We start from the raw sequence: 19,142 nt of genomic DNA on the forward strand, positions 1-19,142 counted from the left end.
TTTTTCCCCTTGTGCTCATGGTACAGCTTCCTCACAGATTCCCCAGAACTGGCCAGACAGAGGGGAGATCCAAATCCAGAACCTCAGTGTCCGATATGACAGCAACCTGAAGCCAGTGCTAAAACATGTCAATGCCCACATCTCACCAGGACAAAAGGTAAAGAACTGCAGTGGTCCTCAGAAGCTCTGTAGACCAGCACATCACATAAATCAGAGTTAAAACATACCACAGAATGCTTTGATGACTAAATTACAGATTATTTTTTTTTCCTCTCAAAGAATGTAGTGCACTGGAAAGGAGTCTGGGGGATTCTTAGCTTGGTGTATTGAGGCAAACACCTTCCCTCTCAGCATACCAGTGCCCTCCAGTCAGCACACAGTGCCAAAAGAAGTGACAGTGAGCTCTTACAGTGCTAGACCTACTTTTCATCCTTCTCATATGACTCTCTTGTCTTTATTCCCATCATTCCATAATGTACCTGTTATAGGACTGGCCTTGATTTATCCTTAAATGCTCAGACCCCTTAAAGACAAAAAGTGAACACAGCAATTCTGTAATGGCTGGTTCAGTTTGACTGCTCTGTCAGGAGAAGAGGATCATGTGAATCAGAACAGCTCGTCCACCCTCTCATCTGAAGTGTCAAGTACAGAAGTTATCCATTTCCTGTATTTTCATTGCCTGATGTTCATCTGCTTTCTGTGTCACAGATTGGGATCTGCGGCCGAACAGGCAGTGGAAAATCCTCCTTCTCTCTTGCATTTTTCAGAATGGTTGACACCTTTGAGGGTAAGATAACACTTTTGTGTGTCACTCAAGCTTAGCTCCTGAAGGTTCTTTGGTGGTCTTTAACAGCAGCAGCTCTGAAGTGTGATTTTCAAATCTGCAGGACATGCTCTCTGGCCCTGTTTAGAGCTGATATCATCTGTCGCCTAACAGCTGTGCCATTTTTAAGCCAGATCAATAAATATTCTGCTTGATAGAAGCAAAAGTCCAAGAGTGACAGATGACAGCCTTTTGTGCAGTCAAATCACAACAGTAGGAGCAAAGCATAAAAGGGCAAGGTGTTCAAGTATAATGAAGGATCTGTGCTCAAGGCACAGCTGGGATCCAGTAGGCCCAAAAAACTCAGCACTTGGGGGTTGCAGCTTGGCCTGCTGCTTGGAATTTCCTGCCATATTTCCTGCTCTGTGTGCCATGTCCATATGCCTCACAGGGTGCATCTCAAAAAGATGTCAGCCTGTTTCCCAGCCACATCACCCACAGAGCCCCTATGCAGAGACAGACAGTTGTACTCAGAGATAAGATTTCTTAGTGATCAATAGTAATTTGGCTTTCTGAAAGACTTGTTGCCCCTGGTAATTAATCCCTGATTGTAGTAATGTCTGACCCTGTTGTTTGATAGATGTATACTGGTTAGGGAGTTAAGCAGTGTATCTAATCATTCCTAAGGTCCTTCAGGTCCAATCTGCATGCTTTCCAGCTGAGCTTAGTCTCAAGAATGCTGTGCTGGTTTTTTAGTCAAAGCATGTTTCTTTAGTGAAGAAGGGGCTATGTGATACAAGCCCTGTTCCTGCTGTACTGCCTTTCAGCCTGGAAGTGAGCCGTGTCTTTGCCAGCAGCTGTGTGGCACAATGAACACACTGTCCTCTTTCTTTTGAATAGGGAGGATTATCATTGATGGTATAGATATTGCAAAGCTGCCCTTACAGACACTGAGATCCAGGCTGTCAATCATCCTCCAAGATCCTATTTTATTCAGTGGAACAATCCGGTAAGTATTAAGCACCAGCAATAAATAAAAACCATGTAATTGCTTCTATGTCATACAATATAAATTGTATGTTATAATTGTACTATATAATGACTTTTATACTAAGCTGCTCAATTCCAGTCTCCTCAGCTGGAATAGGGAGGATCATTGCCTTCAATGTGCTTTTAACTAACCCCTGCCAGACTAACCTTTCCCCATGCCTGAGCCTGGACAGGATACTATTGGCAGAAGACATCCCATGCCTGGTAAGCAGGGAAAGCCAATATTTGTTCCTCCAGGATCCAGTAATCAGTTTAGCTCACTGATCAAATACCCATAACAACCCAGCATTTCTTGAAACCTTTTTTCTCCTACATCTGTATTCATCTGTCTGCCTTAAAATATGAGACGTAAAAAATTGCTGTAGACGAAGAGAAAGGAAAAGAGCAATATGAGAAGCACTGGGAGACTGGGCTATTTTATCCTGGAGCCTCTATCTGTGTTTCTTCTGAACCATTTCATCTGCAGCACCAAATACCTTAGCTCTTTCATTTTTGGTTTGTTGGGTTTTTTTTTTTTTTTTTGCTTCTTTTTTGCTGTTCTCTTCCTACTTCTCTGAGAAGATGATGCTGTAGAAACAATGGCCAGAAGTTCCAGTTTCCAACAAATGCCCTTCTCTGTGTCTGTGCCATTTACCTTAGGAAGAAACAGTACAATCCTCAGTGCACAGTTACATCACCTGCAGTTTTAGTTTCTACATAAGTGATTAGAGTTCACTGAAAAGGATATAGGCTTCAGGACATGCCTGAATAGACCATGATTCATTCACATCAGAAGATGATGTGATTGTATGCCTTTGTTTTATGAATTAATCTATTTAAAAATGCTTTTAGGCCAGCATTGATCCTTCATGACTCATACAGCAGGAGTAAAACATAAAAATAGTGTCATGCACCATTTAATCTTTTATTGTCATTCTATATGCTAATGTAATATGATGTGAGATTCACATTTGTTGCTGTCACTTCTGGGCCACAGCAAGCTAAAACAATGTTCATCTGTTCATAAATCCAAGATTTTTTGAATTGCAGCAAAGAGTTGAATTTTATAATGCACTATGAAGCTTAATTATTCTGTTACCATTTCTGTAGCAGTGAAGAACAAAGAGACATTGTATTTAAAAGGAGGGAGGGTAAAATTTTGGCCTTTGTTACAATTTAATGCTAATTTAGACTAAGTAGTCACAGCTTTTTCTAGTAAAACGTGAGATTTATTTAATTTATACAGAACAAAATAAATTCCAAAACCATAAAGATAGCCACAAAATAGGAAGCTTTTGTCTTTCTGCTCAACTGACAGTCAAATTTTCATCTTAATCACATTGGCATAAACATTGATCAAATCTGGGAAATTCAGTGGATTTATACCAATGATAGATCAGAATCCGGCCCAGACCTTCAGTGTATGATACTGATTATCTGCAGGTTTGTTCCTAACACACTAAAAGAAGTAATCCATTGCAGCAGTTTCTGTTGGCTGATGTTCTCGTATTACCCATGCTGCAGGTTTAACTTGGACCCTGAGAAGAAGTGCACTGACAGCATGCTCTGGGAAGCACTGGAAATAGCACAGCTCAAGCATGTGGTGAAAGCACTACCTGGAGGCCTAGGTAATGAGACTTCTTTTTAAGAATATTGTTTCCAGCATTCACAATATTCCTGTTTCACATTTATTTATTAGAAAGGTAGTTGAAAAGAAAGAGCTTTTAAAGGTTGTGGAAGGTGACAAAAAGTGCCTGCAGGCAAATGTCCTATATCTATATAACTCCTTTACCAACAGTACCTGAGGGGAAGAATCCTCTTTCTTTTCAAGTCAATGGTAAAATTATTTTATTTCAGTATGTCTTTGTTATGAAGCACTGAGGCTTATGGGTCTTGTGAGTTCAAATAAGCTGTCAACAAATCAGGTGTTACCTAGAACATGTTCTTTTGTATTTTCCAATAGTCATGTCCAAGGACGAAGATTTCTAAAGCTTCAAGGTGTGAATAATTTGGCCATGCAGAAAAAAAAAACAAAGCAAAAAACCCCACCAAACACCTAACAAAAAACAAAGAAAAACCACCAATAAATCCCATTAAAATGGGAAGTTATGCAGCCCTAGGATAAAGAAATGATGGATGCTGGTTTGACTGGGGGTCCAGTGTCGTAGACTGCACATGTTTCAGTGAAACTCGCTCTTGAACTTCCTCAGCAGCTTTGATGTCTGACAGATACAGAGAATATAGTGAGACAAAAGTACTGGTTGTGTTGAACACTGGAAATAAGCAGGCAAAAATTTGTCATCATCAGCTGCAAACCTAGGAAATACTACTTCACGCTGGAAGTGAGACTCTGTTTTCCAAGCATATGCTCTGTTCTGATCTGACCTTACTGATTTTGCTGTATCACTTCCAGATGCAATAGTCACAGAAGGGGGTGAAAACTTCAGCCAGGGCCAAAGGCAGCTGTTCTGCCTGGCAAGGGCTTTTGTGAGGAAGACAAGCATCTTCATCATGGATGAAGCCACAGCATCTATTGACATGGCAACAGTGAGTTTGAAGTGCTTCTGATTTCTTTACTTGATATGTGAAGTAAAAGGTGGAAAGCAATTCTGTCTATTCTGTAATATGCTTACACCATATTTAGTTGCAGACATATTTACAAGCCCAGGTAGTTCTGAGTCACTGCTAACAAATCTAAAGAGCTTTCAAACTATTTTACTAGGGATTCAATAGTTGTTCCAGAGCTGATTGCATTAGGAAAACAAAGCATGTTATTTTAATTGGCAGTGGGAGTTTTTAGAGTAAACAAAGCTGGGGAAGGTCATCTGGGATGGTCAGTGAATTGTGAATTGGCAAGTGACAAGTTTTGCCAGCATGCCTGGCAGGACAAGTTAGGAAGTTAGAAGGCTTGAAAGTAGAGACAAGGAAATAAACACAGACACAGAAAAGACATACTGGATTATTGCATTAATTGCCTGGAATTTCTAGGCAGATGCTTAAGCACTCAGTAATAGTGCAGTGGCTGGGTTTTAGCCAAATAGAATAGTACATTTTTTTCATCTGTTATGTTGTTACAGGAAATATTTCAGTTTTCTTTTTGCTGTAAGTAAAGAACATAATTGGAGGGGTTTGTTAGAACAGCTACAATTTTTAGTTCAGTAAAATGTTAGTGTTTGAGCTTCAGCAAGGGAACCATAGTGCACACGGCCCAGTTAAAACACATTTTGATTTTGATGCACTGAGGATAGAGTCCCTCCTTTGAAAAACCTCTCTGAAGAGCAGCTAATAACAAACAAAGGTATCTGTGCTCGTGACACTTCCAGACAGTTTGGAATGCAACGACTGTCTCCTAAATAGCAAAGGATGAGTACTTGTTGAGTGAGAGCTATGTATGTTAAGGCCATCTTAAATATCATCTCCACTGTTACATATGCCAGGTACAGCACAATCCCTTGCTTGTCCCTGCCACCCCTTGGTGTTAGATGTCCCCATTGTGCTGGAACATTCCTGGGCTTGCAGTGGGGTGAAGGACACGCCACAGAGGTGCCAGCATAGGCAGCCTGGCAGCACCCAAAATCCACCTTGGATTTCCTCAGTGTCAAACTGAGCCCAGGACAGCAGGAGTTTGGGGCCAGAGCACAGCTCTGGTGTCTGCTGAGCCCCAGAGGCAATGGTAGGAGACGCCAGGCTCTGGCTTAGTTCGGACACGTAGCTAATTTTTCACTTCTGCAATGGATGATAAATAACAGCATGGAATAGTCAGTGGTTACTTACTGAAGCCTTCCTAGTGTCTGTATCTATCATGCAACTTCTGTTGTTTGAAAAGCACCAAATGTTTTTCCTTCCCTAGGAGAACATTCTCCAGAAGGTGGTCATGACTGCGTTTGCTGACCGGACTGTGGTTACAATAGCTGTAAGTACAGTCCCTGCTGCCATCCTAATGCAAACAAGGATCTGCAATGCCTCATTAGTCACTTCTTGTCAGTGTTAATAAATGTGTTAATTAGGTCAGTCATCTTTTTCTTTTTTTAAGTGGTGTTTAAATGTAAGCTTTCTTTTCCATTTTAAAATTTCTTACTTAAATTCATAAGAGTGGCTTCTTAAATGTGTTGCATGATGCTAAGTCAAATTACCTGTAATGGTACACAATCCAAGTATACTCTCTATCTTCTGTTTCCCATTTTAAGTTAATTTAAAATGCCATATACTTTACTGCAAAATATAAATTTCATCAAGCTAAAATAATCATTTAACTAAGGACAAGTACACATTTCAGGGAGGTGAAATGAAATCAGTATGCTTCTTAACATTTGAAAATTCAACATAAGAAGTCTGTGCCCAGGAATCTCTGAGCATCATTTATTTTCACCTAGCAAATGTATAATAGAAGACTTGATTTATCTTATGGTATCCATCCAGTGTGTCATTATAAAAAAGCAAAGGAATCATAATAATGACATTTCCTGATTTCTTTACATGAAAATTCAGGTTTGCAGTGTATTCTGCATTTATGTATCTTTTTCAGTTTGTTTGGGGACAGGCTGAAAAAGCTTTATTATTCTTTTACTCTCTTAGTGAGTTTTAAACTGCATAGTTCAAACAAACAACATCTTGGAATAAACTTACTTTGAATGTTTTTATTTACTTCCAATTGTAAATGAGGTTTACAGCAGGTGGGTTTGTATTCAAAACATTATGTAGTAGAAACATAACACAGGAGGTTTGTGGGATGGGTAGTGGTTTTGGGGGTGTGGGCTTTTTTTTGGTTTTTTTTGTTTTGGTTTTTTTTTTTTTTTTTTGTTTTGTTTTGTGTGTGTGTGTGTGTGTGGTGTTGATTTTCAGGTGTGGTTTTGTTTTTTCTTGGTTTTGGTGGGGTTTTTTTCCCCAGAAAAAAGCCATATATTCCTAATTTCTGTTTAGGAAGAATAGGAATAGTAGGAGTTATAGTACTGTCTCTCTATTATCTTCTATGTTACTCACAATTACCAGAGTGGCAGCACTGATTGTGTTACATTGAAAGAGACCAGACAAGGGCAGCAAATTCAACTGGAATGTGATATTTCAGTCCCCTTCCCCTGCCTGTGGACTGGATAAATGTCAGAGAAACTGCAGAAGATATGAGATTTGTAGATGCCATCAGTGATTATTTTATGGAAAATCTGGCTAGGAAAGCCAGAGAAGGAAATACAAGAGTTGTTTTGATACTGAGGATGCCCAAAACTTGATTAGGGACCATATGGGTGAAGAGCAACTGTGTAACAGCAACCATCATATTCTGAGATTAAATATCCCTGCAGGAGTGATGCAGATCCAAAAAATCCCATGCAGTTACAGTTAACATGAAAAAAGTGGAATTCTGTCAATATGAAGAGGCTTGCAAAAAACTAAACCCAAAAATAAATGGTAGGGGGAAAAAAAAGCTAAAAGGAACAGCAAAGGAGATTGAATCTGACAGGGATTATGGAAATTACGGAAGCATTTTATTTTAAAAGAAGATGGAAATAATGCATGCTATTTATTTAAGTAATGCTTGAGTTAGGATAGAAAAATGTGTTATGGATAAAGAAATAAAAAAGATTATTAGAAACAAGAAGGATGAACTCCAAGTCCATAGTTCACATATACCTTGAATACTGTGTGCAGTTCCAGTCTCCTTATGCCCAGAACAACGCATTACAACTGAAAAATGCTGAGAAGCACAGGATGATTTTGGAGGTGTTGGATTTGCTCCTGGAAGGGAGCCAGCTGAGCAGGCTGGGGCTCTTCTGTGTGGACGAAGGACAATGTAAGGACATGTGAGAGAGGTCTGCAAAGTCACAGGCAAGGGGCACCAGGTGGAACTCTGAGCAACATGGCTCAGAGCACACAGAAGAGGGAGTACTTGTGCATATAGTGGGGAGGAAGTATGGAGAAGTCTTTTCCAAAGGATATGGATGCAAAATGATTGTCAAAGCTCAAGAGAAGACATGGCCCAAGTTTTGCAAAACTGACTAGATCAGCTTTCTAAATAGACAAACCACACCAAGCTCAGGAACCACTCCAGACCCAGATACAATCCAGGACTGGGAGAATTCCCAACTTCCCACAGGCAGTTCCACACTCAGTTGCCCAGTTCCTACTCAGCCTGGCTGCCTTCTTTTGGCTGCACTTGGGAGCAGGACTCTGGGCTGGGGACATTCTAAAGTGAACTTGTTGGACACCTCACACTCAAGTACCTGTGTATTTTTAGGTACTTGAGTATCCACCTGGCTCTTGGTCTGTATATTTATCTGCAGTATTTACACAGAAATTAGGATGAAAAGTAGGATAAGTAGCCTTAATCACACTTGAACTTGATAGGAAAATTAATTTGTGGAAGTCTGTCTTATCCTGGAATATATTAAATAGAGAGATGCACTGACCTGGCATTTTATTTGTTTGTTTTTCAGCACCGTGTGCACACAATCCTCAATTCAGATTTGGTTATTGTAATGAAGAGAGGGGTTATTTTGGAATATGACAAGCCTGAGGTCCTACTAGAACAAGAAGACAGTGTCTTTGCTTCTTTTGTACAAGCAGATAAGTAATAAAAATAAATAAAGCATTTTAGAATACAATTTTATTATTTTCTAAAAATGTAAAATGCCTGTAAATAAATATTATTTCATAATAAATTGAGCTATTCCTTTTTTAATAAAATGAGCCATTTTTTTCCATCCAAAGCATTAATGAATTATCTGTGTACTTTACTTTTTGGTATACTACTACTTTTCTTTTTATTTGCTGCCAAAGAATCAGGAAATATAGTTGAAAAAAACTACATGAGTGAACTACAACAGGATACACATCAAGCAAACATAACCAGCATGGAGTTTTTATGTAACTCTCAACCCCCCCATCATTTACTAACATGTTATTTTTTATGTTATGTTATTACTATTATTATTATTATTACTATTATTATTATTTTTATGTTATGTTTTTATGTTATTTTACAGCCCTACTGTAGATAATGTTCATGATTGACTAAATGCAGAAAGAAAAGTTATATACCAAAGGTATCTCTCAAAATCTTGTAACTCTTTCAATCAAATGACTCTGTAAAGCTTTAATATCTAAATATAAAATCTATACAACATTTTCTATTCTGTGGTTTATTGATAGTGCCTGAGTTGTGCCTTAGACTCTCCTTTAATACTGTCTAGAAATGAATCACAATCTGAATCTTTCTGCCCACTGAATACTATTACACTGATTCCAAGCAGGATGGAGGCAGACTCCCTCCCAAACTGTGAAGAAGCTGAGAGGAGGCAGAATGTGATAAAGTGTACATAAAACACTGTTTAATGTACACTGTTTCCAGACCAGTGCAGATGTACCAATTCATCTGGAAATTATCCCTCCAAGTCTGGTAAATAAACAGCATTAAACCTTTCACTGCAGCTCAGGGCCATGAGAGCTTGACTCATCATCTCCTAGTTTCACATATTTCACCCACTGTCATGCTGTCTCTAGATTTACTGTGACCCTTACCAATAAATTCTGTATACTTCAGACAACTTTTAACCACTGAAATTATCCTAATTTGGCTAGACAGCTACTTATCCCTGCCCTGTGACAGTCATTCCAGGACTTTTTCATTAATAGAGGGTTAGAATGTCAATAACTCAATGGAAGGCTACAATGAGTTTTTAATTTATTCTTTTTACAGCAAGTTTACATTTACATCCATTTTTTGTTTTGTTACTTCCCCCTATTTGAAGGACTTCTTGTGCTTAGGAGAGCTCTTTATCTTTTTAGGTTTTTGTTTTCTATCTCTTTAGCCTGCTCAATTAGTTTGGAACCTGTTTTTAAAAGTTTTATTTTCTAGAAAAAGACACCTCAGTGTTCTCATGGGCTATGTGATATTTTAAGGCATTACTTCTACTACTGCAGCAGCGAGCCAGGGAAAATGAAGAACTGTTGTTGCCATTTGTGTTACCTGTTCCAGAACAGAGTATTTGCAGCATATCCCTGCTGTTATTTGGGCAATAATGAAGGGCAGGTAAGTTGCACCAGAGGAGAGTGTAGAATGAACAGTGGTAAAAGTCAGGAGGAAGGATGTGGTTAAGAGATGAAAGGCATGAGCTCTGTCACTGCCTACTACCCTTTGAGAGAGAAAAAGGGCAGTTGGCAGCTTTCTCCTCCAAGGAATTGTTGGCTGGGCAGTGTCCAGGAAAGAATGGCTGCAGAAGTATTGGTGTGTTTTCACCCTGGAATACCAGGCTTCCATTAGGGCTGAGAGAGGAGAAGTGGGAGCAGAAAGGCACAGAGCAGGTTTCTGCCACAGCTCCTGGGCATGCTGTCTCCTGGCTTCCCATTACTGGTCTAAGGCAGAATCTCATCCTGCAAAGGCTTAGGAAAGCACCACTGTTCAGGACTCCTCAAACTCACACTGCAGAGGCTCTACAGCCATCTGTGGAAGCTCTTAGAGATTCTAATGGCATGGGGAGAGATGCAGAGAAGTGAGGTTTCATGTGCTTTTAATGAAGTGTCTGGGATTTGACACTACAATTCGGGCTTGCTCCTATTCCACAAGCTTCTGATAGCCTCACCCAGAAGAGAATTGTAGGGAGGAAAGAACAGCATATTGCTGAGGAGGCTGTACTTTATCCTGCAGCATTAAGAAATTAGAACTCAAAAGTGCAAGCATCATAAATTTCCATTTTAAATGGGGCTTGTATTTCTCAAAGTAGCGTTGCAGGAGAGTAGGGTGAGTTCATTCATATCCAACAATTACCAATTTCTAATGGTACCACACTGCTGAGTTGGTGTCTATGAACAGGGAGGCTCTTGGCTGCCACTGGGGCAGGACATTTCCTCAGCACTTTTCAACTGGTCTTGTTTATGTAGGGCCAGAGAGTTCCTGCTCCGAACTCCAAAGGATTAAGAGTCTCACCAGTGACCAGAAGCAGTTCCCAAGAACATTATTCTGTGGTGTGAGGCTCACTGACATTACCTGAGTCAATAGACCTTGTTGCCATGAGCTAGGCAGCCCAGGAGTCACTGTTAACCAGGCTCACAAATGTGTTTGTATGGCAGTGAGGCATCACTAAGCAAAGGGCTGGACTGCAATGGTTGCAAGACAGTACAAGCCAAGGCTAGGTTTCAGTTTTCCTGAGGGATAGGACTTGTCTCAGTCTCAAAGGTGTTAGGGGATAGGCTGCCCAGGGAGCTGCAACCAGAGGGTTTTTTGTTGCTTTGTATAAATGCTTCCACTATACAAAAAACTTTAGAGTGGTTTATTCCCTTGTCCTAGAGTGGCCAGGAAACACAGCATGGCTGCTTCATCAGTCCTCTTCTCAGCTCTGCTCATGCTTCCTCTTGTGGCTTTGCATAACCAACTCTGATATCTTTTCTTCTGCCTCCCTACTCATACTGCAAGGTGATTTACAAGGCTTAATTTTTGTCAGACTAACACTGTGTAGCCTCTGAAGCTTTACTCAACTTCTAAATGCAGAGTAATAATATGGTAAAAACTAAATTTTAATTTGACAGTTATCATAAGATCTTGTTTGATAGCCATTAAAATTAGAATAAATGGGGGGGGAGTTTTGAAGTGTAAAACCTATTTTGTGGGTGGAAAAACTTAGCCCTCATGATTCAATACTACAGAGTGGGATTGTTCATTCCTGTGAGCGCAATTTTTTTCAGCAGCTCTTAACACAAATATGCTGGCTCACTCAGATGATCTGTTACTTTTTTCTTTTAAGTATCTGCCACTTAATCCATAAAGACAGCTCTAGAAATTCTTCAGCAGAAGCCACTTGCTTTGCTATCCTATCTCAGCCCCTAAGTGCTCAGAGATGAAGAAAAAGAAGTGGCAAATGACAGTCCCATTGCAGAAGTGGAAACAAGGAAGCACTGCTCTAGAGAGTTCAGGATTCCTAAAAGCAGCGTGGTGAGTTCATAAATCACCCCATAAATCACCCCTCCCTGGGTCGTTCCTAGCACCAGGCCATGCATCAATTCACTCATTCTCTAAAACTCTCTCCCCCGACACAGGTTTTTATCCATTCCACACTTATGGAGGTACCGCCCTCTGGAGGAAAACGTACAGAATAAAGACCAGGCTTAGAAAAGAGTCAGGAAAAACGGTACAAAAGTCAGGACTGCCTCTTGAATCCCTATGTCCGTGTCTGCAGGGGAGTAAAATGCTGCCCATGGGTTGCCTGGTGTTGCACAGCCTGTTAATGCTCACTGCAAAATTCTGGAAGTAGGACCTGCCATCAGCTGCAGAATTACACATCTGACAAATAAAACTTCAACTTACTTCATCCTTTTGAATTATGGGTTTTCTTCTTTTTTTCATATTTAGAAAGAAAAATGTTGTTAAAAAAAAACCTCCACACTTTTTTAAAAATTACGTTGTCGTATAAATTATGTAGTTAACAAACTAAAAGTGTAGGTGCAGGTGACATTCACACCAAGGACACAAAAAGAGTCTAGGAGATGACTAGATGAAGGGATGTAGAGAAAGGGGGAACACCCTTGGCTAAGCTCAGTGGCCTGGCAGCCACATGCCAGGGCACCTTGTTGCTATTCTAGCTTTATTTATCAAAGCAGCAAGAAAGATGAACCAGATTGGGAAACTGACCCCTCCAAAAGGAATCGATGTGTGCAAGGACATGCCACCATTCATACATAAAAATACAAACAGTCCAAAGTAATAGTAAACAATTAATTACAAGGCCTATAACGACTGCTTGGAGAGCTCAGGACGATTACTTCAAACTGCTATTCCAAAATCCCTGGGTGGGCTGCTTTAAGTAGCTGTAGGTGGTGAAAGTTAATTTCAACCCCAACTGGCTGATTCCCAGACATCAACTGGACAAGTGCCTTGGCCAGGGAATCAGTGCAAAGAGTTGTTTACAGTGTGTACCAAAGCACTTAGAGCCAAAACTAAAGGGAAAGTCCATGGACACGTATCTTGCAATTGGAAAAGAAATAATCACAAATCCATTGGTACTAAAGAAAAAAACTCTTATCCAGAATATCCTGGGATGCTGTAGAAACTCCACAATGTTGGTATCTAAACTGAAATAGAAACAAAATATTGAAACCAGAGGAAATAAACACATCAATGAGTATATTGCTGTTTATACAGCAGCAAAGCCACATCAGAATGCTTTTATATAATGCATCTTGTCAGTAGGACACATCCTTACAGGCATGCCCATGTATGCATTTATACTCACAGAGACATCCCAGTGTCCCAAACAGGTTCTAGCTTCCTGGCTCCATTTTTTGCCTCTTCCAAGGATTTTGGTGCCTGTCTGGAAGTTTATGTCACTGGGGCTTAATCCTTTGTGGACAGATTTTTTTTGCTGCTGTTTGGACTGTAGACATTTTCCTGAGAAGCCACAGCTCACATCATTTCATGGTCACCTCTCTGCAGAAAAAAAAAAAATAAACCAAAGCCTCTTGTTTATTTTAAATAACTCTGCTGAAATTTTCAGTGGGATTGAACCCCTTTAGTTCTAGGTCTCTATCTAGCCATTACATCCTTGGATTCAGCTTCTTCAAACAAATTTCCTACCACTGTCTGGTAATTTATCAGATGAATACTTTCCTCCTACTGACTGGAAGACATGCAGGTGAATTTCAGTATATATATATATATATATTAATGTTATTGTTGTTGTTTGTTATTATAGTTTGTGATTATTGTTATTTCAGTATTATATTACTATTATTATTGTTGTTTTGTTATTATTATTATTATTATTATTATTATTATTATTATTATTATTATTATTATTATTATTATTATTATTATTATTATTATTACAAATCCCTTTTTTAAAATTGGCCAGTACCTTTTTTCCCCCCGCCCCCATCTCACGGAGTAATCACCCGACATGAAGCTACGGCATCCCACAAAGGAGCCCCTGTTAATGGAAGGCAGCAAATTCGTTCTGTATCAAATGTTTATGTACAAACCGCGGTCCGAAACCCTTCCTCCGGAGGGAAATGAGAAGAGAAGAAGAGAAGAGAAGAGAAGAGAAGAGAAGAGAAGAGAAGAGAAGAGAAGAGAAGAGAAGAGAAGAGAAGAGAAGAGAAGAGAAGAGAAGAGAAGAGAAGAGAAGAGAAGAGAAGAGAAGAGAAGAGAAGAGAAGAGAAGAGAAGAGAAGAGAAGAGAAGAGAAGAGAAGAGAAGAGAAGAGAAGAGAAGAGAAGAGAGAAGAGAAGAGAAGAGAAGAGAAGAGAAGAGAAGAGAAGAGAAGAAGAAAAAAGAAAAGAAAAGAAAGAAAAGGGAGGGTGAAAAGGTAAAGAAACGCCCCCAGCTCCGGCGGGGAGCGCTCCCGGGCCAGCTGCGGCGGCCGGGGCTGCGGCGGCGGCGCTCCCCGCTCGGCGGCGGGCGCGGCCGCGCCCCCGTGCCCGCGGCGCTCACACGGCCGCGGGCGGCAGCGCACACGGGCGCGCACAGCCCCGCAGAGCTCGCACGGCCCCTCCGCCCGCCCCCGTCTGCCCGGGGCGGTGCGCGGCAGCGGCGGAGCCATGCTCTCGAGGAAGGGGATCATCCCCGAGGAGTACGTGCTGACCCGGCTGGCCGAGGATGTGCCGGATCACGCCCGGTACCGCGCGCGGGAGAGGCGGGCGCGCTTCGTGGGCAAGAACGGCGCCTGCAATGTGGCCCATAAGAACATCCGCGAGCAGGGGCGCTTCCTGCAGGATGTCTTCACCACCCTGGTGGACCTGAAGTGGCCGCACACGCTGCTCATCTTCACCATGTCCTTCCTGTGCAGCTGGCTGCTCTTCGGCATGGTCTGGTGGCTCATCGCCTTCGCCCACGGGGACCTGGACCACAGCACCCGGCTGCAGCGGGACCCCGCGGAGGGGGCGGCGGGCTCTGCAGCCGGCTTTGTGCCCTGCGTGACCAGCATCCACTCCTTCACCTCCGCCTTCCTCTTCTCCATCGAGGTGCAGGTGACCATCGGCTTCGGGGGGCGCATGGTGACGGAGGAGTGCCCGGCCGCCATCCTGGTGCTGATCGTGCAGAACATCGTGGGGCTGGTGATCAACGCCATCATGCTGGGCTGCATCTTCATGAAGACGTCGCAGGCCCACCGCCGGGCCGAGACCCTCATCTTCAGCAAGCACGCGGTCATCGCCCTGCGGGAGGGCCGGCTCTGCTTCATGCTGCGCGTGGGCGACCTCCGCAAGAGCATGATCATCAGTGCCACCATCCGCATGCAGGTGGTGAAGAAGACCGCCAGCCTGGAGGGCGAGGTGGTACCCCTCAACCAGATCGACATCCAGATGGAAAACCCCGTGGGGGGCAACAGCATCTTCCTCGTCTCCCCACTCATCATCTACCACGTGATAGACAAGAACAGCCCCCTCTACGACATCTCCCCCATGAACCTTCACCACCACGAGGACCTGGAGATCATCGTCATCCTGGAAGGGGTGGTGGAGACCACCGGCATCACCACCCAGGCCAGGACCTCCTACCTGGCGGATGAAATCCTCTGGGGCCAAAGGTTTGTGCCCATCGTGGCAGAGGAAGATGGGCGATACTCGGTGGACTACTCTAAATTTGGCAACACGGTGAAAGTGCCCACCCCCTCGTGCACTGCCAGGCAGCTGGAGGAGGACGAGAGCATTATGGACACCATGCCACTGTCCCCAAAAGGCACAATAAGGAAAAGGTCTGTCAAGCTAAAGCCCAAGTTTACCATAAGCGAAGAGCTTTCCTGATGCCTTCTGACTGGGAAACTCTGTTAGGGCTTTGTGTCTGAAAGATCTCATGAACTCAAAACACTGAGGTGGCCTCTTACTTTTTTTTAAAATTCAGGTTGGTAGCACAAGGTATGTTCTGGTGTTATTTATTGCGGGGAAATCTAAAACTAATTATATTTTTTTAAAGGTGTGAGATATTTCAAGCAGAACTGGGAGTAGGGAAAATCATGGTCTGCAGCTTTAAATTTCAATTTAGACTATTTAATCGCACGATCATTCTGCGTTGATTTAACTGCAGGTAATGACACATTTTCTCAAAAAATAAATGTATATTTATCCTCAGAGATTGCAGTTTTTTTAGGGTCTTGCAGTGTTTGCAAGTCAGTAGTTTTTATCTGGTTTTTTTTTTTCCTAACTTGAACAATCAATATAGCAAAATAAAATATTAATAATTAATAAAGTAGGCTGGATTTAAATGATAAAAAAAGGGTCAGGCAATTACACAAGACCAGATTTGGAAGTGTCTCTATATTATACTGTATGTCTCAAAGAAATTAACTGCTGGATTTGCATCATCCATATGGTGTTGTATGGAGCCACTCCTACCACATGCAGTATGAAATGTATTTGAATATTTGCTTTTGTTTATTTTAAAAGCCTTTACACTTCCAAAATAAAACATTCAGGAATACCTTTTTGTACTGTACATTTCTGAGAGTAAGAAATACTTTGCCTTTAAAAGGAGTAGCAAATAATATACAGTTGAAATCAATTATAAAGAGGAAAATTCTGCATTTTAATTTCAAAATTAAGAGAAGCAACATTCCCTCTCTCCAAGCCACATGGCAATAGGATATTCAGTACAAAAATTAATCTCTCCCTTGGGTCACGGTGAATTCTGCTAGATAATCAGGGAATAAAAATAGAATTACATATTTTGAATGAAAGGACAGTGCTGAATGCTGAAAATATATCTGCATGCAGTAGGGAAAACCTTTTACTTCCTTCCCTTTTGTAAAAGAAACCAAGGCTTTTTGTGCTGAGGGGAAGGAAGGGTGCATAAAGACAGCGTGTTCATTTCTGGGATGCTGTGTCAAAAACATTACTGCTGCTGAGGAAGCAATTCCCGTTCCAGTCTCATCCTGACCCCCCTGTGCAGCTGGTGCCTGGCTTGGTTTTTAGCTGGATCCAAGAGCTGTCATTTGACAGCAAATGTGAAGGAGCCATTTCACTCTCTCAGTCCCACAGTGACAACAGGAACAATTCCCCTTCGCCCACTCCTGCAAATCCACTCTCTGGAGCTCCTGGTAACAACAGCAGTTTTATTTCTACACAGGGTTATTAGGACATGACACCAGTATTAGCTACAGGGCCACCCAGGTAAAAAAACATATAACGTCCAAATAAAACCTAAAGAAATATCACAGAACTGATCCCACACCTGGTTATACAGGCTGTGGAGAGAGGCACCAACTTATTTTAAACATAATTATTCAAGGAGGATCTGGTATCAAGACTTGTGTGTTCTGTAGTTCACAAGAGATGCCTAAAATTGTTTGTGTTGGCAATAATATGGCAAATTTCTGATGCCCTGGCAGTGTAACTATTTGACAAACTCATTCAAAAGGCTAAGAAAACTTCCATAGTGACTATGGAATATTTTCAGGCAACTATAATCAATGTTTGGGTGAAATCAAGTATTGGGTTAAAATGAAAAAAATATTTGTTATGCTTTTGGTGTTTATGTATTTTGGGTTTATGAAGCATTACCAGATTGACAGTTACAGGAATAAATGCCTGCTCAGTTTTCAAATTCCCAATACAACTATATTATTCTGTGAACAGCTCTGAAAATGTGAAATGAATTTCACAACAAAATGACAGTAAAATTAACATTAGCAAGTAGTCAGCAAAGAGAATTTGGAAAGGCACAATTTATAACCATACCCCTCCCCCTGTTTTTTTAAAATAGGGCATGATTAAATGCCTTACATGATTAAATTTCTTCTATAAGACCGAATTGATTTGTCACTTTATTTTCTGGCTTTCCCTTTTTTACTGCCCCTGTCTCACACTGCCTGTCAGAGGGCACTCACAGTAGAGCTCCCTGCATTTCCCAGGCACATTTGTTCCTCTGAAAGTTCATTGTTCTTTATCACTTGCCACAAAATCACTGCTCTGTTCTCACAAGAACCATACACAAAATATTAGTTGGCTTTCCAGTGACTTGGAATCTTTGGCCTGTCCATAAATCTCCTTAGTGCCTTTTTTCAGTGTGTAAGATGCACCCTAAGGTACTTTCATAAAACCACTTCAGCTCTGGCTGCAGATCTTCTCAAGATTTGACCTAAATGTGAAGCAGTTTCAGCAGCAATACCATGCAACTATTTTCAGGAACTGATGCAAGCTTCTTTTTGCCTCAGAGAAATCTGTGAATCTGAGAGGTGGAAAATTCTCTTTGTTCCCTGTGAGATGGGAGGGGAAGGATGGGAAGAAACAGCTTCTGTTCACTGGGCTGCTGTAAGGACCATCTTTTATGTAATTTCTTTTTAAAAATATGACTATTTTTTCTGAAGTCTTGCAAACAAAAAAGGATCATAATAATATGAGGAAGGCAGGATTTCTGCTGTTAAAATCACCATAGTGAATTGTTTGAATCAAAGTGCTGGTGATTTTGACTCTCAGGATTATTGTGATGTAAAATCCTTCTGTTCTTTCACCATTTTAAATATTCAGAAGAATTTTGGGGGCAGAGCAAAGAAGGATGAGCATATTTATTTTGCACTAAGGATATTACTTCTTTTTGGGAATCCTTTCAATTTGTCATTTATGAAGTATTTGGGAACACAGGTATCTGAAATTGTGCTTTGAGTTCTCCTTCTGCTGCCCACCCCCATTCTCCGTGGGAAGGCTCTGAAGAAGGCATCAGTGCTATGATTTTTACACAGAAAAGTCCTCGTTCTTAGCAGTGAGCAAATACTGTGTTTTCCATAGTTGAACTCAGACATGATTGGGCTTTTGAACTTTCTTTCTCAGCCTACGTCTGCTTTTCGGGAGGTGGTGTCACAGTTTGGATCCTGCTGAGCAGTGGGAGAGCTGTGGCTCCCACGTGTCCCCGGCGCAGAAGAGGGTATGAGGGAAGCTGGGGGCTGCCTCCCTGCTCAGGGCTTGCCCTGGCTGAGGTGTGGACATGGATACAAACAGGAAGTCCAGTGATGAGTTTTGGCTGTGGCAGAACCAACTTGAGTGCGTGGAGGCGCCTTTTGTGCTTCAGAAGACCATTGTCAGTTTGTACTCGCAGGGTCACACTGTTCAATGCTTTCAAACTGGAGTTTGTGGAGCTGCTTGGATGGGGAGAAGGATCACAGAGATGGTTAATCAGTAAGGGAGACTGCAGAACACTTATATGTCACCGTTTTTCAAATACTTGTAGTGACTGCTGGTTAGTCACTGGGCATCTCAGTTCATGTTGCATTTCCTAATGAAATCCAAACATATATATACAAAATTATATTATAACATTTCTCTCTTTGTCCCTCAGGGCACATGATAAGTACAGTGTTATAGCAGAGTACTTCGGTGGGACATGTCCCTATAAAACAGATAAAAGCCAGAAGTGAACTGAAGAGATGGCATTATAAGGGAAA

General features: G+C 41.4%; 2 protein-coding genes across 2 annotated transcripts in view; both read left to right on the forward strand.

Moving 5' to 3' along the window:
• Positions 1–11,513, forward strand: part of ABCC8 (ATP binding cassette subfamily C member 8) — a 79,467-nt gene extending 67,954 nt beyond the window's left edge. The window contains exons 33-39 of the mRNA XM_053945790.1: positions 27–157; positions 709–787; positions 1,664–1,772; positions 3,317–3,420; positions 4,206–4,339; positions 5,643–5,705; positions 8,221–11,513. Coding sequence (XP_053801765.1) covers positions 27–157; positions 709–787; positions 1,664–1,772; positions 3,317–3,420; positions 4,206–4,339; positions 5,643–5,705; positions 8,221–8,358 — 758 coding nt within the window. The 3' untranslated portion in view covers positions 8,359–11,513. The remainder of the gene's footprint in view (positions 1–26; positions 158–708; positions 788–1,663; positions 1,773–3,316; positions 3,421–4,205; positions 4,340–5,642; positions 5,706–8,220) is intronic.
• Positions 11,514–14,208: 2,695 nt separating this feature from the next.
• On the forward strand, positions 14,209–16,201 carry KCNJ11 (potassium inwardly rectifying channel subfamily J member 11). The gene has a single exon (XM_053946754.1). The coding sequence runs from the start codon at positions 14,311–14,313 to the stop codon at positions 15,511–15,513; it is 1,203 nt and encodes a 400-aa protein (XP_053802729.1). The 5' UTR covers positions 14,209–14,310; the 3' UTR covers positions 15,514–16,201.
• The last annotated feature ends 2,941 nt before the right edge of the window (positions 16,202–19,142 follow it).

Source organism: Vidua chalybeata, chromosome 6, assembly GCF_026979565.1.
Source record: "Vidua chalybeata isolate OUT-0048 chromosome 6, bVidCha1 merged haplotype, whole genome shotgun sequence".
In the NCBI taxonomy this organism is placed as follows: domain Eukaryota; kingdom Metazoa; phylum Chordata; class Aves; order Passeriformes; family Viduidae; genus Vidua; species Vidua chalybeata.

Coding starts and splice junctions, on each gene's coding strand:
- KCNJ11 (XM_053946754.1), top strand. CDS start 14,311: ATGCTCTCGAGGAAGGGGATCATCCCCGAGGAGTACGTGCTGACCCGG.